Genomic DNA, 18,163 nt, shown 5'->3' on the forward strand with positions numbered 1-18,163 from the left:
CAGCCATATTCCGCTGTGTTATTGAAAGTGAGAGTTTTCATCACAAGGACTGTGAGTGTTAAGAACACCGTGTAACATTTTGAGACTCAACAAAACCATGGGAGGTCTGATTAACACTAAGAGACTGTGGGGGGGGGGGGGACATTTTCAAAAGGCTTTATGCCATTTGTGCTAAAACAAAATTGCAACTTTTTGGTTTTCTGCACTGCCTTTGCCACTTTTGTTAGAAACAAGCGGACAGGGCTTGTCGGAAGCATAACTGGCATACAGTACAACAGAAATCTAAGCCAGCTGGCGTAAATTTCTGTATCAGTGCATGGAGTAGCCAAGATACAACTAATATATGAAGAGGCATGCATCTCTTCATATATTAGTCACAACGTGTGCTGGTGGAAATTCTATTAAGAAATTTGAAATGTCAGTCCTGGTAAATTTCTCCCAATGTGTAACTAAAGTGGCCTAACTTAGTGTGTAACTAAGTGACTGTGCAACACACTGGAAAATTGTCAGCTCACTCAGTCTTGCTATTCCATCCCACAAGCCACTAGCAACCATGGAAGAAAAGTATAGAGGAAAAAATAGACATTTTCTAGCAGTTCGGTTGGTATAAAATCTTATTCCATGACTAAGAGCTTCTGCTTGAAACATGTAGGTGTTTAAAATACTCGTGCTGTTTTTGTTTTTTTTACTGGAATGCTAAAATAAAGAAATTCTTTTATACCACCCGAGCGGATAAAAAAAAATCTGTTTTAATTCCATAGAACAGCACACCTATGAGAAGCATAATTATTTGTAATGGGCCTGTCCTGTGCTAAAGACTGTGAGTTGTCCCTGCAAAAGCCGGTGAACCGAAACAGTGTTGCCAAAGTGCAAAGTCAACATTGCTGAGTGTTTAGATCTGCATTGCAGCATTCTGAGACTGTTGCGTTCAAGTGAATTTATTGCTGAACCACATTAAACTGAATGTATCACTGATTAAGCTGCCAAGAAAATCTTATTAGTATTTATTAGAGATGAGCGAGTATACTCGCTAAAGGCAATTGCTCGAGCGAGCATTGCCTTTAGCGAGTATCTCCCCCGCTCGAGACGGAAGGTGGCGGCGCGGGGGAGCGATGAGTAGCGGCAGTCAGCAGGAGGAGCGGACGGGAGAGAGAGATCTCCCCTCCGTTCCGCCCCGCTCTCCCCCGCAGCTCCCTGCCCGCTGCCGGCACCCAAACCTTCCGTCTCGAGCGGGAAGATACTCGCTAAAGGCAATGCTCGCTCGAGCAATTGCCTTTAGCGAGTATACTCGCTCATCTCTAGTATTTATTAAAATCCATGCTCCATCTCTTAATCCACCTGCACATAAATTGCATGTTGGCCCACCCTTCCATTATGCTATGGCCATTAGGTGTGATCTCACCCTTTATAACATATGCCATAAATACCGCCTCTGGGATCCTTACCTGTCAGGGGAACATGAGTCCATCTACTCCTACCTACCGCATTCTCCATATAATTGAGTGCAGACGTGCCCACACTCAAACATAGTCAGGTTTCTCACTTAAAAAGTACCTGAAATTGCACTTCGGAGCACATTTTTGGCTCCTCTTGGCAGCTGAAGACGTCCCCATATAGCTCCATAGAGCACTGCAAGGGGCCGTCTTCAGCTGCTAGAAGGAGCTGAAAACAGTCAATGGAGCAGTAGTGCTCTAAAGTTAAGGGGAGATACTCTTTAAAGGGGTTGTCTCGCGGCAGCAAGTGGGGTTATACACTTCTGTATGGCCATATTAATGCACTTTGTAATATACATCGTGCATTAATTATGAGCCATACAGAAGTTATTCACTTACCTGCTCCGTTGCTAGCGTCCTCGTCTCCATGGTTCCGTCTAAATTCACTGGCAGCTTGCTTTTTTAGACGCGCTTGCGCAGTCTGGTCTTCTCCTTTCAGCACGAGCCGCTTCAGTGTGCTCGCCGCTACAGCTCTTCTGCGCATGCGCAGACGAGCTGTCACTGCTCGGGAGCGCGCTGGAGCGGCCATGCTGTACCATCCTCTGTTAGAAGAAGGTGCAGAGCCGCCCAGCCGAGAAGCCCAGCCCAGGAGCCCAGCAGTCCAGCCGAGAAGCCGCCCAGCCGTCCAGGTAAGTGATGGGCCGGGGGGGCTGCCGCTGGGCCGGGGGGGCTGTCGCTAGGCCGGGGGGGCTGTCGCTAGGCCGGGGGAACTGTCGCTGGGCCGGGGGGGGGCTGTCGCTAGGCCGGGGGAACTGTCGCTGGGCCGGGGGGGGCTGTCGCTAGGCCGGGGGAACTGTCGCTGGGCCGGGGGGGGCTGTCGCTAGGCCGGGGGGGGGCTATCGCTAGGCCGGGGGAACTGTCGCTAGGCCGGGGGAACTGTCGCTGGGCCGGGGGGGGCTGTCGCTAGGCCGGGGGAACTGTCGCTAGGCCGGGGAACTGTCGCTGGGCCGGGGGGGGGCTGTCGCTAGGCCGGGGGAACTGTCGCTAGGCCGGGGGGGCTGTCGCTAGGCCGGGGGAACTGTCGCTGGGCCAGGGGGGGCTGTCGCTAGGCCGGGGGGGCTGTCGCTAGGCCGGGGGAACTGTCGCTGGGCCGGGGGGGGCTGTCGCTAGGCCGGGGGAACTGTCGCTGGGCCGGGGGGGGCTGTCGCTAGGCCGGGGGAACTGTCGCTGGGCCGGGGGGGCTGCGCCGGTTACCTGCTGCCTGGCGGTGGGTGACTGTGTGCCATGGTCGGCCGCGTTGAATCCAGGGGTCCGGTCGGCGGCTGCGGGGCATCTGGTTGTCAGGGAGACACAGCTGGTAGCGTCTCGGGAGCGCGCACGTCGGGCTGCAGCAAGCGAAGGGAAAAGAGCTGGCGGCCATCTTGGGAAAGTTTTTATAAGTTGCTGAAACGCTGGAACTGTAAGTAGAAACCAGCTAGAAAAGTCATTTACAGGGGTAATTAGTAATGTATGCTTAATTAGGGGGACTGGGCAAAAAAAAAATTCACTGCTTCCTCGAGACATCTCCTTTAAGAGCTGATATCATCAATAAGCAGTTGTCATCTGACTCACAAAAGCACCCTATTAGTGCAAACGTCTAACAACTGATGGGCTCGTTTTATGGTACCAGTCTAGGCAATGCTCTGTGAGCTAAGAGTGCTTTCAGATGGAACGATTATATTTCCAAAAATCATTCAAACGAGCGAAAGTAAATGAATCCTAAGGTCTAAATGCAAACCAACGACCAAACAACGAACGATAATCGTTCACTTTTCGCTTGTTGTTCATTTTATGCAGGCATAAAAATAATCGTTGGCTCATTCACTTATTGTTCGGTTTAACCCTTTCCAATCCAATTTTGGATTCAGGGTTTCCTAAAAGGCTTTCTCTTTTTGCTGTTATACAACGGTGCCATCTGCTGGCTAAAGCCAGTGTGTGTGCACCAGAGAGGCTCCAACAGCGGAGTGGCTGGCAATAGACGGTAAGAATACCCTGTCAAACTTCTTCTGACATTGGAGCTTCAATCAGAATGTAGGAAGACGTCAGACAGTGGATTGGAAAGGGTTAAACAGCGCTCATTTAGTCATTCTCAGTCCCTTATACGGTGAATGTGAAAGACTGAACGATTCTGAACAATTTCTCTATGTATGTGCCTGTATAAACAGAGTGAATGAGCTAATGATGACGTCATTCGCATGTTCGCTCATTCAAACGATAAATTTGCTCGTTTTCGAGGGCCCTAAACGCAGTAGCACCAAGAAACTTGGGGTTGATTACCCTTAAGGCTTTATACTCAATTAGATGATTGGGAAGGGCTACTCAACCAAAGGTTTTTTCACCTGATCATCTGCCCGTGTGAAGGTGCTGCCGGTCAATTGATAAAGCAGAAAAACTACATGTGACCATGTATCTAGTAGAATTTAGGACAAAGGAAAGTTTTCATTAATGGCATCTGAAGAGGTGATATTGGTTGCATGCTCTGTAGCCTTAGATGTTCTACAGCATAGTGCCAATGGAGTTACATGTACGACAGTGCTCCAAGCCACAAATAGATGGTTCCGCACTGACAATTAGGCCTATCTGCAAGTCGCTATCAGGTCAGGTTTAAAATTACCTCCATATATCATTTAGCTGGGTAATATAATCTGCTCAATACCAGCTGAGACAAAACACCATTAGACTCAGAGATGAGTTGTCTCTTTAATTATAAACCTCATAGTGATCCATGTAACAAGCCGGCTTCTTAAGTCCTTGTAGAATGGCGATAAGTGCCCTCCCTGCATTCACGAGGTCATCATCAATAAACATTATTTGTTCTAAATCTACGTACACCGCGCCAGTCTCTCGAGGAAAACAAGTAGTAGTAATAAGAACTGGTTTTGTTCCTCAATTTTTGGGTTTTTATAGCATCTGTGACATTTTTATTTAGGTAAATAAGGAAGATGGAGCAATACCTCAGCAGCGCCACCTATTGGATGGCAGCATTCCTGCAAATGAATGACGGATCCTTTATACAGGTCTATGCAACAATCATTGGGAATTGAAAGCCAAGCCATCATCCATACACGGACAGCTGTTTTGGGGTTGTTTGACCTTCATCAGTGTGAAGTAGGATTCCGGCTTTGCTAGTGAGAGGCCTGGGACGTGAGGGCTATCATCACTCCTTAAGGAGAGCACCAAGAAGGTGAGTGAGGAGACCTATAAGACCATTTAAGAAAAAAAATTACAGAATAAAATGAAAACATATTAAAAAAAGAAAACATCCCACTGTCTAAGCCAACTTAAACTGCCGCCATATCCAGCCTGTAATCTGAGACTATTAGAGATGAGCGAGCACGCTTGGAAACAACAGTTACTCGAGCGAGCATCGCTCATCTCAAGTAACTGCTTACTGGTCCGAGCGTGCTCTCTCTCATTCCTCCCCCCCCCCCCCCCCCCCCCGCTACCCACCGCTCACCACCGCCCCCCGCCGCCCTCCCGAGCATGCTCGGAACAGTAAGCAGTTACTCGAGATGAGCGATGCTCACTCGAGTAACTGCTGTTTCCGAGCATGCTCACTTATCTCTAGAGACTATACAAATGATATATCAAAATGTCCAAAACAAGTGGAGAACCCATGCTCATACTTTATTTTAGTATAAACATACTACTTTAAAAAATTAAGAACAATGGGACTTCCTGCGGAGATGAAGAAATCCTCTACCACAACTGTCACAGCTGTGGCAGAGGAGTGAGATGTTCTCCCATTGAATTCAATAGAGCCGGCGCTACAGCCAGCTCTATTGAAAGCAATGGGCTGCCGGCAAGCCATCATCCCTAAAATATGTAAAAAATAAAAAAAATATATAAACTCACCTCTCAGCAGCTGCTGGGGCTCAGGCACATCCAGCCGGGTCTTCTCCTGCCCTGCTCTGAAGTGCTTTCAGCAGGTGGGGAGTTACAATCTGATTGGCTGAGCACTGTGAGGCAGCACTCAGCTATTGAATAACAGCTGAGAGCTGCCTCTGACTGACTCGCCACTAATTCTCCAAATTCTCGGTGGCGTACAAACATAAAATTTGGCACGACCATTCTTTAGGTCGTAAATAGGAAAAGTAAAGGGGTCACAACTCGATTATTCAATGCTAAGTGCAAATGTATAGGCACCCCTATGTAATGTACCTAATCTAATTCTCTAACTTCCCGATGTCGTACAAACATGAATATTCCATGCAAACAACAGGTATCAAATTAACTTGGGTGAAGTTGGGTATATCAGCTAATTACTTTTATATAGTTTTGGGCTTAGGGTCCCGAATATATATATATAAAATAAGACCAATAACTTGGAAAATCCCTTTAAAGGGGTTAAATAACCTAGCTGACACAGAGTGGCTTGTTGGTGCAACCAATACTGGCACCCAGAACCTGGGGTAAATACCCTACAAGGTTCCACCCTAGCAACGCCCCCGCTCATGAATTGCAGCGATATCGCAGCGTTAAAAAAAAAACACTAGTAGGTAAAAGCCCGTAGGCTGCATTCATATGTGTCCTTTTTTGTTGCGGTCTTCAACAGCAATTAAAGGATGCATCAAAAAAATGCATGTGTTGTTTGTTTTTTTTAAACCCATCGATTGTTAAAAACCGCATGTGGAACAAACACCAGGGGCCAGGAGATACTATATGGACCCATAGCGGGCTGTTGAATGGTCCAAATGGTCCCTGCTGATACTTTTCAGATTAGAAGCTCTGCTCCAATTCTACATATTTTTCCACAGACTGCATTTACAAAAGTAAATATTCTACTTCTATGCAATTTTACATGTTTATTCATGAGCTATACAAACAGGTTTTTTTTTTTTTTGCTTGCAAATGGGTGAAAATTGCCAGGTGCAGTTATCATACATAAGTAAAACATCAGTCAATTAGTATGATAGAAAGCTGCATTCAGTGCCAAGATCTGAGCCACTGTGACAGAAACCTCAGACTTGTGTTCTCCTGACCTCATTAGTCAAATAATTACGGTAATAGGGACTGAAATGCGAGCCTGGCCTGACATTTTGTTCCTACTGCAATTTTCATCCCGAGGAGTAGAATAATAAGATTGTCATGAAAACAGTATATTCCTGTATACAATCAGAAATATGTTCTGTGCGTTGGGAACACTGTGTGTCCTTAATGTTCAGTACTGAACAAAACTGAAACAAAAAGCTTCACTTTACTGACATTATGGGTTATTACTAAGGTGCAAAGCTTATAACTCCCACCGGGCATGGGCCATCTGCCCTGATATTTGCATGAATGCACTTGTGGTTGCAGAATAACACAAGAATTTCTTGGACAAGATGGAGGTATCTGCAGGGAAATTGCTAAAATAGCTTTATTTTGGATAGGAAAATGTTGACTCTTTGCATTGATGTAAAAACTAAGAATATTCTTTGTATAATAAGTCTATTTAAAATTATGATAGGACCACCCCCGCTCAACCGAACTCCACCCCCTCACACCTTTCCCATCAGCCGATCACTTAACTATATATAGAGCTGTAAAGATTTTACAGAATGTACTGATGCAGCTCTCAAATTTATGAAAGGACATCTGAAACATATATCTTCTTAACCCCTTAGTGACTGTCAATATGCTTTTTTTATGGCGGTCACTAAAAGGGTCTAAGCCTGCTCATATACCTTTTTACAGTGGTGCAGGTTTAACCAAGCATGGATGTCCCATGCCACAAAATCTCTGTTTCTGACCATTTAACCCCTTCTATGCTGCAATCAATAGTGATCACGCTATGTAAGTGAATGATAGGGGAACAGGGCTCCCCCATCACCCATTGGCACCCTGTGATGTGATCAATCATAACAATAAAAACTACTAGTTGTCCTGCAAAAAATAAGTTGTTATATATCTGTAGTGTACAGGAGTATAAACTCTATAATAGCAAGGTACATTCTTTATTGATGTATATGTCACTTTATTAATGTTTAATTTTACTGTTGGTCTACCACACTTTATCTGAGAAACCACAATCTAAGTTAGAGTTATGAGTCAGGTAGCCAGGAGATACGCAGCCTGTAATTGGTAGACTGGTCCTCCGCACTTGTTGATTAATGTTGATTAGTATAAGAGGAGAGAAAGGGGAAGAGTTAAGAGAGAGCAAAGTTTCAGTTTCCAGAGGAGAGAGCCTAGAGGAACTGATGAGTGAAGTTTGGAGAAGACAGTGCGGTGGAAAAGAGAGAAAGTGTGAGTACCCAAGTTATCTAAAGTCTGGAGAGAAAAAGTAAGAGAACTAAGATAAAGCAGGAGTTTCAGCAAGATAGAGAAAAGAGACAGAAATGGAAGAATAAGAAACGGCCTAAAAGTATCAGTAACTAACTAAAAGGAAAGATTCATATCTAAAGAAATAGAAGACAAGAAATAGAGAGAAGGCAGGACAAGGCATAGAGGACAGAGAGGATTCCCATGCTTAATTACTGTTAAAAAGCTAATCAGTGTTCAGATATGATTTGTGCACTTCTTGCCTGCACTTGTTCAAATTGACGTAACCGAGTTGTCTAAGTAAAGTCTACCTCAAGATAAAGTAATGCTAATCTGAATGAAGTACTGAAAATCCTTCTACAAATGAATAAAGTGTTTCTTGATTTCACCATTCATCCTGCCTCCTGGAGTCCCTTCCCACCACTGCAACATCTGCACTGAGGTACCGCACTACACTTCAGAGGAAAGGAAAAGTTTTATTTTATTTTTCCCATTTTTATTATTATTTTGTCCAGCACAGGTCTCGGCCTGTATACGGACTGGTATCACAAACTTGACAACTTAACATCACACCTTGCCCGACACCGCTGAGAAGCAAAAGCTAAAAACTTAAATGTATTATTTTTCAGTTACATACTGCCATCTGTTCGCGAGGGTAGCAGTGGGGCCCCTGTAATATTCATCATTTACGCCGTCCACCCGCTCCGTGGTTCAGCTGGCTGCATATCTCTGTCGGAAGAAAAGTTGTTATGGGTCTTGGAATTGCTGATCCAGAGAATAACGTCATCATGTTTTTCTTTAACAACATGGTGAATGCCCTAAAAATAAAACACAAAAAATAATGTTGGAATTTATGTTTCTGTTCTTCACTCCCTCTAAAAAACTAATAAAAGTTATACAACACATTATATGTACCCCAAAGTGATGGCATTAAAAAAAAACCTTGTTTGTTTATGTTGACAAAAGTATAAAAGCCATGGCTCTTTAAATATAAAGATGAAAAAAAAGAAGAAAATCACTTGGTCGTTAAGGTGAAGATAGGCCTGTCATTATGGGGTTTAACCCTTTGCAATCCAATTTTGGATTCAGGGTTTCCTAGGGGGCTTTCTCCTTCTGCCATTATACAATGGCGCGACCTGCTGGCTAGAGCCAGTACTGCGGTATTGAACATGCTGGAGAGGCCCCCGACAACAGAGTGGCCAATAATATACAGTAAGAATACCCTGCTGGACATCTTCCGATATCGGAGCTGTACAGCCTTCAATCAGAATGTCTTCAGACGTCAGACAGTGGATTGGAAAGGGTTAAGACAACCTATCATATCGGTAGTGCCGGCTGCACAGCTTTACATCTGTGGCTCAGCTGACTCTACTGCAGCCTTTCTTTTGTCAATCATTACCCGGTTCCCCAGTAAGACCTCTTCTTAGGCCAATTTCACAAGGCCGAGATTCCCGTGCAAAATTTGCGCGTTGTGAGCCACACAAATCTCACACAAATACGCACCCCGTTCTTCTGAATGGGGTCATACACATTAGCGACTTTTTTCCCGCATCACATCGCACCGCAATGCGAGTGGGGAAAAAAAATCGCAGCACGTCCTGTCTATGTCTTCAATGGGGCCAGCGGCAGCATCGCACTACGTGAAAACAATGGGAATCATGGCCCGATATCGTGCTTGCCAACAAACGACATCCCCGTGGATGTTAGGCATTTTTATATCAAAACTGTCTCGCATCACTTTGCGGAAGTAGCCTGTGCGGATTGTGGAGTTTCTCCCATTGTTTTCAAAGGGGAAACCTCACATCGCACCACGTCACCTGGCATGTGGTGCAATGCTGCCCCACGCCCCTTTCAATGGGTGATGCAATGCAAGGGCACGCACAAAGATAAGACATGCCAAATTGTTTCCCGCATTGCTTATGTGTATGAGCTCATTCAAAAGAATGGGGTTCATATTCGTGCGAGATTTGTGCGTCTCACAACACACACGTGTAAAAATGCCTTAGATTTGACTCCTGGAACAGTGAATGTGTCAAGTAGGCATTCCCCACTTCTCCCTGTCAACCAAGGCTTACGGCACCCACTAACAGGGAACTGTGGAGAGTGGCACATCCACAGCACGGGTAGTGGAACCTGAGAAGAGTGAGTAGGGAAAAATGGGGGTGAGTATAAGCTAAAGTATAAACAAAAGGGCATTGCTGCAAAGCTATGCAACTGGCCCACTGACATCACAGCTCCCCTTTAACCCCTTAGTGACCGGGCTTTTTTGCTTTTTTCCATTTTTGTTTTTTCCTACTCCCTTTTAAAAAATCGTAGCTCCTTTATTTATCCATCGAAGTCACTGTATGAGGGCTTGTTTTTTGCGGGATGAGTTGTATTTTTCAATGGCACTATTTATTGTACCATATAATTTACTGAAAAACTTTTTAAAAATTCTTAGCAGAGAGAAATGGAAAAAAAAAACGACATTCCACCATCTTTCGGTGCGTCCTGTTTCTACGACGCACAAACTGCAACAAAAACGACCTGATATTTTTATTCTATGGGTCAGTACGATTACTACGATACCAAACTTATATAGTATTGTTTTTGCTGTAGTACTTGTAGTTTTTTTTTAAGATATTACATTTTTTTCAATTATTTTCTGCGGTCATTTTGTGCGCGCGATAACTTTTTTATTTTTCCGTCGACGTAGTTGAGCAAGGGCTCATTTTTTGCGGGATGTCCAGTAGTTTCCGATAGTATCAATTTGGAATGCATACGACTTTTTGATCGCTTTTTATTGCGTTTTTTTCTGGGAGACAGGGTAACTGAAAAAATGCATTTCTGGCGTTCTTTATTTTTTTTTTCGGACCACGTTCACCGTGCAGAAAAAATAATGCACTACTTTGATAGATCGGACTTTTACGGACGCGGCGATACCAAATACATATTTTTATTTTATGATTTAGATTTTTTAATAATAGATATGGCAAAAGGGGGGTGATTTAAACTTTTATAACTTTTTTTTTTTTTTACAATTTAAAAAACTTTATTGATCTTTTTTTTTTACTTTACTTTGAAGTCCCCCTGGGGGACTTTAACATGTGATGCTTTGATCGCTCCTGCAGTATGACGTAATGCTATAGCATTACGTCATACTGCTTTTTTACAGGCAGTCTTTCAAGCCACCCTGTGTGGATGGCTTGATAGGCAGTCTGCTAAGGCAGCCCTGGGGCCATTCATTAGGCCCCCGGCTGCCATGACACCTGCACGGATCCCCCGATCTCACCGCGGGGGGGGGCCGTGCGGGACCCCCAAACAGCGTTCAGGGGATTTAAATGCCGCTGTCAGAATTGACAGCGGCATTTAAAGGGTTAATAGCCGCGATCGGCCGAACGGCCAAGCGCGGCTATTGCCGGCGGGCGTCAGCTGTAATAAACAGCTGACACCCGCGCTGTATGGAGGGAGGTAGCGGTGCTACCTCCCTCCATACACATCCTGCAGCTGCAGCACGTAAAAACACTATGGTCCGGTCGTTAAGGGGTTTTAAGGAGAGCAGTCCAGGACAAACCCTACAAGCTAAGCTGGAGTCATTAGAGATATCAATATATGGTCGCCTAAATCAATGAATATTCTACAGTAGACAATATCTATGATGAAAGATAATGTATATAGGACAACAAACTCTTTAAGACATGCTATTAAGAGTATAAAAGCTCTTGTAATTGCCTTGTATGAGGAATCAATATAGATGACATTGCCCTTCCATTGAGGTGTCCCATTGATGATCATGGCTGGTGAGATGTCTTCTCATATTCAAGCTTCTCTAGAATGCGGGGTCCAATTTTTCATGAGGTACTCAAAGTACCAAATAATAGAAAATACATTGTTCAAAGTCACTTTACAACTTTGTCGAAAGCACTCAGTAAACGCTCATTCATGGTTCAATATTTAGCCTGTCACAATCCAAACCTAAACCATGTGCTGCATGGCCAGCTTTTAGGTTTGTCCTCCTTTACAGCAAAGATGAACACTGAACATCTAAAAATCTACAAAATTAGGACAAAGCATACAAGCTTTGAGAAGACCTCCCAAAACCGCTAAGAAAAATGGTCTCCTAGAAGGGTGATCCTATGAAGAGGTCCACTGTATATAGGATATAAGGGAACTAGGAGTTTGTCAAAGAAAAATCTGGCCTATGTCTGATCTTCTCAAAGACATCGTCTTTTGGTGACATTTTTACTGTAGATGTCATGAATGGTCAAATCAGACTCTGTTGACCACTAGCATTTCCTAGTATAATGTCTATAGTAATTCCCATCCGTATTAAAAGAGTCGTGCTAACTTTAAAGGGGTTGTCCAGGGTTAGAAAAACGTGTCTGCTTGCTTCCCAAAACAGCACCACGCTTGTCCATGAGTTGAGTCTGGTATTGCAGCTCAGCTTCCGCTCACTTCAATGGAGCTGAGCTGCAATACCACAGACAACGCACGGACAAGGTGGCGCTGTGTTTGGGCAACCCCTTTGAAGTTATCCTATATTCGTAGGATAGGAAATAACTTTCTTATTGTGGGAGTCTGATGTAAATAAAAAACAATTTCTCCAAAAATATGTCAATGCACAGATGAGTTCTGCAGGAGTCCCATATCCTTTGCAACACTGCCCCGAATATCTACGCCACGAGAGATTGCCATCTGCCAGTTGAAAGAGCAACACTGAATTTTCATTTTATGCTTTGACATGGACTTTAAATGCTCGTTAGGGCCTTTATTGTGGTAAGATTGCATTGTCTTATCCTTAGGCCGGGCTTACATGGCTGTAAGCGTAAAACAATGCAGAGCTCCTGCAGCATTTTATAGCTGTGAACCCAACCATGACCCTGCATAAGGCAGCGTATGGTGGCGAAACTGCATGACCGCATATACCCGCTTATTTTTATGTTTATATTTCCTGCGCCGTCATTTTGCGATGACTCATATACCCGCAGCCCATATGCCATATAATTGCATATGGCTGTGTGTATATATGCGCCAATAGAGAACAATGGGCTCTATCTTGCGTACATATGCGGCAAAATAGAACATGCTGTGTTCTACTTTGCACTCATGGATTACGCATAATATGCAATTCCAATACGGTCGTGTGAGTGCGGCCTTAAACAGGCAATCCCTGCTATTCTTTTTCTCTATTACATAAGTATTAAGTATGCCATTACAAATTCAATTTTCATTATTTATCTATGCGCTCCTTTCTGTGCCTTTCCGGGTTTCTCTGCAGTCATGTGACTTGAACGTGACCCTCAATATCTTTTAACTGTAATGTATTGGCAGGGGTCACCATATCCTTGCGTGACCCTCTGTCGGCAGCAGATGTCTGTCTCCGTGCTTTTCTACCTCCCTTAGAGAAACTAAAACCCGCCTTACCTCCGCCCTCCATCTTGACATCATTGAATGCAGAAGTGGGCATTGTATATAAATGTATATACACTTCTCACAACCACAAATCACTCTAAAAATGCCCTGACCCATAAACAAATCAGTGGGCAGAGAAGATCAGTTCGCTCCAAAGCAGGCAGATAAGTCAAAGTCCAGATGTCAGGAATCAAACCTAGGACCACCTGTGCTCCAGTTGGCAGCATTCTCCGCTGAACCATCCAGCCATTGGACAGCTCCTCTGCTAACACCTAGCAATGATACTGTGTTTTTTCCTGGTCTGTTCCCCTGTCCTGACCCCACCTCTGTTTTTGATTAGACACACTAGAAAAGCCTAACCCTGCCATGCCCTCAATACGTGATTATTGTGCTCCATTGCCAACCTGCTCCTCTACAGACAATTGAGAGCTTCCATTATTGACCCCTGGCTTTATTTCTGACAGCGCTACCTGCCTCCTCTTTTGTACTGCAACTTGAGACCTTTTGTTATTGACCCCTGGCATTCCTACTTACTATGCTACACTATGCCTCCTCCTTTGTACTGCCAATTGAGACCACCTGTTGCTGACTCCTGATTCTCCCCTGACTACTCTCTGGACCTGCACGGCTACTATACCTGTGGCTCTAACCTAGTGCCAGAAACACCAAAGCAGCTAATAAATCTCTGCAGCTGATGATGCATGTGATATACCTTACTACACAGATTTTTTATATGAATCGCCTTTTTTCCAAAAACATGCCCCTATAGATAGGAGTGTGATGGGAGTCATATAAACTGTGGGGAAAAGTTGGGGTCGGTGTCACGCATGGGGAAGTACTTTTTACATGACGAAAGTCTATAAAGTTGAATACACAAAATGGCGCCCAAACAAAGAAATTAGCCATTTGCCAGGGAAATGAGGGAAACAGGTGAGCAATAATTTAATGTCACCGATGATTCAGACATAAGGTACACATAATGTTTGGGGAAAAAACAAGAAAAAATGGTAGAGTGCTTCTTTAAAGAGGGCAAACAAGAATACAGATTGAGGTACATCATATCTCCAGTGTAAATTGGCACAAAAAATGAATTGACTCTTCTGAACGCTGCCATTAACTAGAAATTGGATCTTAAAAATATGATTGATCGAATTCTCCTGCAAGGAACCTTAGTGATTGCGATGTGAGGAAATGATAAACTGATAATGTGACATTATTACACCCATAAATAGCAAACAATACATGCAAACAAGACATCACATGCAGGGTAAATAACATCAAAACGGTCTCGGTTTTCTCAGCTTTATTGAATTTCGTTTATATCTGCTCCACTGTTCATCTTCAAGCACGACTTCCCTCTAAGAAATGTAAAAGAAACTCCCCAGTGTATACATTCTTCTCATCTGTCTGCTTTTCACCATTGAATCTTTTTATATCATTTCAGCACATTCCATAACATTAAAAAAACATCAAGAAAAAAATTGGAAAAATTGACGGTGAGACTAACGAGTCATGTTAAATTGTTGGAAAGGGGTATGAGACTTTGGCAACATTCAATGTAATTATGGACTATGAGTGGTCTTGGCTCCTTAAAGATTACTAGAGCAATGGCACATTTTGTGTGGGTTAAGAAATTGCTTTTGCACTGCTAGCAACAATGTGATTTATTGAGTATTTATCAATGCCCCTAGCCCACTGAGCACAGCCCTAAAGCCCCAATGGCCAGTTTGCCCCTGAGATAAAGAGTATGATAAAGAGATTTGATCGTAAGTTGGTGGTTTGCATGGTATATGGATGATGCTTTGCAGGGAAAGGTGGCTCAGAACACTTCACCCTTGGTGAAATAAGTTGGGCTACAGTAGATAGGTACTAGCTGTGTACCTATCTACTGTAGCATCCTTAGAGGTTTAGATATGTGGTTTAAAAGGGGAATTGATTGTAAGAAGTAGCAGTGGTAAACAGTTTTTTCCAGGGAAACACTATTGATGCTCTATACTTAGGAAAGGTCATCAATAGTTGATCAACTGGGGTCCAGTGCTCAGGACATCAAGAGTTGATTGGCTGTGGTCCATCGCTCAGGACCCCAACCAATCAGCTGATCGGGTGTCTGCTACCAGTTCTGCAACACAGTGGGGTACAGAGCTGAAGCTATTGCTTTGACCCCTGAGTAGGGGCCAGTACTTGAAGATGCAGCTCTTATAAAAATCAATAGATTTCACTGCATGGGTTCCCCTGGTTATTTATGCAAAGTGACTGCCAACCTCCTGGGCAAACAGCAAGAACAAGCCAGGGGTCAGTACTGGGAAGTCAGAGAAGAATGTTAGAGTCAAAGGATCTCCTCCACCATCCCCAGCATAGTCATGCAGCCCTCTGTAATAGTGACACTTTCTGCTCTCTGTCCTCCTAATCTCCTCCACCATCCCCTGCACTGTCATACAGGCCTCTGTAATAGTAGCTTTATCTGCTCTCTGTTCTCCTGATCTCCTTCACCGACCCTTGCACTGCCATACAGCCCTTTGTAATAGTAGCATTCTCTGCTCTCTGTTCTTCTGATCTCCTCCACCATGTCTCAGCACTGTCATACAGCCCTCTGTAATAGCAGCATTCTCTACTCTCTGTTCTCCTGATCTTCTCCACCATGTCTCAGCACTGTCATCTAGCCCTCTGTAATAGTAGCTTTCTCTGCTCTCTGTCCTCCTGATCTCTTCCACCATCCCCCGCACTGTCATACAGCCCTCTGTAATAGTAGCATTCTCTGCTTTCTGTTCTCCTGATCTCCTCTGCCACCCCCCGCCACTGTCATACAGCCTTCTGTTTTAGTAGCATTGTCTGCTTTCTGTTCTCCTGATCTTGTCCACCATTCCCAGCATTGTCATGCAGCCCTCTGTAATAGTAGCTTTCTCTTCTCTCCTCCACCATCCTCTGCACTGTCATACAGCTCTCTGTAATAGTAGCTTTCTCTGCTCCCTGTCTTCCTGATTTCCTCCACCATCCCCAGCACTGTCATACAGACCTATGTAATAGTAGCATACTCTGCTTTCTGTCCTCCTGATCTCCTCCACCATCCCCTGCAGTCCTCTGTAATAGTAGCTTTCTCTGCTCTTTGTGCTCATGATCCCCATCCACCATCTCTAGCACTGTCAAACAGTCCTCTGTAAGGGCTAATGCCCACGGACCAATTTATGCCGCATTCCCTGCGGCGTAAATCCGCGGCGGAATAACGCAGCTATTAGGTTCTATTGAATCTAATAGCTCAGACCTGTGGGATTCTGCCGCGGATATAGTATTAATGGAGACGGCAGAAAAATGCAAAAGCCTGTAAAAAAAGGGCAATTTTCCATGATCCCCTGCGGGGACTTTTTTGTTCATCCCCGCGGGATTCCCCCAGCGTAAAACCATGGGCGTATCCCGCTCCATCCATGGGCATGAGCCCTAATAACACCTTTTTCTGCTTTCTGTGCTCCTGATCTTCTCCACCATTCTAACCACTGTCATACAGCGCTCGGTAATAGTAGTTTTCTCTGCTCTCCTCCACCATCCTCCGCACTGTCATACAGCTTTCTGTAATAGCAGCTTTCTCTGCTCCCTGTCTTCCTGATCTCCTCCACCATCCCCTGCACTGTCATCTAGCCCTATGTAATAGTAGCATACTCTGCTCTCTGTCCTCCTGATCTCCTCCACCATCCCCTGCACTGTCATCTAGCCCTATGTAATAGTAGCTTTCTCTGCTCTCTGTGCTCATGATCTTCTCCACCATCCCCTGCACTGTCATACAGTTCTCTGTATAGTAGCTTTCTCTGCTCTCTCTCCTCCTGATCTCCTCCACCATCCCCTACACTGTCATACAGCCCTCTGTAATAGTAGCTTTCTCTGCTCTCTGTGCTCCTAACCTCCTCCACAATCCAATGCACTGTCATACAGTCCTCTGTAATAGTAGCTTTCTCTGCTCTCTGTGCTCCTGATCTCCTCCACCATTCCCAGCACTGTCATACAGAGTTCTATTATAGTACCGTGTTTCCCCGAAAGTAAGATAGTGTCTTACTTTCTTTTTATCCCCAAAAGCCAGACTATGTCTTACTTTCGGGGTATGTCTTATAATAAAAAAAATCATTACTCACCTCCCCCGGCGTTCTGTCGCGCTCCGGCAGGATGTCGCTCGCTCCTCGTCCCCGGCGCAGCATTGCTTTCTGAATGCGGGGGCTTGAAATCCCCGCCTCCAGAAAGCTAATACACACGCCGTCAGCCAGTTACAGCCATTCAATGACAGCATTGAATGGCTGTGATTGGCTGAAGGCGCACGTGGCTTCAGCCAATCACACTATTCAATGACATCATTGAATGGGTGTGATTGGCTGAAGCCACGTGCGCCTTCAGCCAATCACAGCCATTCAATGATGTCATTGAATAGTGTGATTGGCTGAAGCCACGTGCGCCTTCAGCCAATCACAGCCATTCTGTAACTGGCTGACGGCGTGTGTATTAGCTTTCTGGAGGCGGGGATTTCAAGCCCCCGCATTCAGAAAGCAATGCTGCGCCGGGGACGAGGAGCGAGCGACATCCTGCCGGAGCGCGACAGAACGCCGGGGGAGGTGAGTAATGATTTTTTTTTTCTACGGTATGTCTTACTTTCGGGGTACGGCTTACATTGGCCGACCCCCCTGACACCCCCGATACGTCTTACAATCGGGGGTGTCTTACTATCGGGGAAACACGGTAGCATTGTCTGCTTTCTGTTCTCCTGATCTTGTCCACCACTCCCAGCACTGTCGTGAAGCCCTATGTAATAGTAGCATACTCTGCTCTCTGTGCTCACAATCTAATAGCTCAGACCTGTGGGATTCTGCCACGGATTTACACCGCAGGAAAAAAAAAATCACGGCATGTTCTATTTTACCGCGTTTTTCCACAACGGTAGGTCTCCATTAATATAGCATTATTGGAGACAGCGGAAAAACGCGCTAAAAAAGGGACAATTTTCCACGGTCGCCAGCGGGGACTTATTTGTTTATCCCTGCGGGATTTCCATAGCGTAAAACCACGGACGTATCCCGCTCCATCCA

The 18,163-nt window shown here is 44.8% G+C and overlaps 2 protein-coding genes across 3 annotated transcripts in view; one reads left to right on the plus strand and one right to left on the minus strand.

Moving 5' to 3' along the window:
* Nucleotides 1–18,163, plus strand: part of STPG4 (sperm-tail PG-rich repeat containing 4) — a 142,236-nt gene that overhangs the window by 121,463 nt on the left and 2,610 nt on the right. The window lies entirely within an intron of this gene.
* The window catches only part of TTC7A (tetratricopeptide repeat domain 7A), a 436,415-nt gene continuing 426,592 nt past the window's right edge, over nt 8,341–18,163 (minus strand). The window contains exon 20 of the mRNA XM_066595533.1: nt 8,341–8,530. Within this exon, the coding sequence (XP_066451630.1) occupies nt 8,399–8,530 (132 nt within the window). The 3' untranslated portion in view covers nt 8,341–8,398. The remainder of the gene's footprint in view (nt 8,531–18,163) is intronic.

The sequence above is a fragment of the Eleutherodactylus coqui genome, chromosome 3 (assembly GCF_035609145.1).
Source record: "Eleutherodactylus coqui strain aEleCoq1 chromosome 3, aEleCoq1.hap1, whole genome shotgun sequence".
Lineage (NCBI taxonomy): Eukaryota > Metazoa > Chordata > Amphibia > Anura > Eleutherodactylidae > Eleutherodactylus > Eleutherodactylus coqui.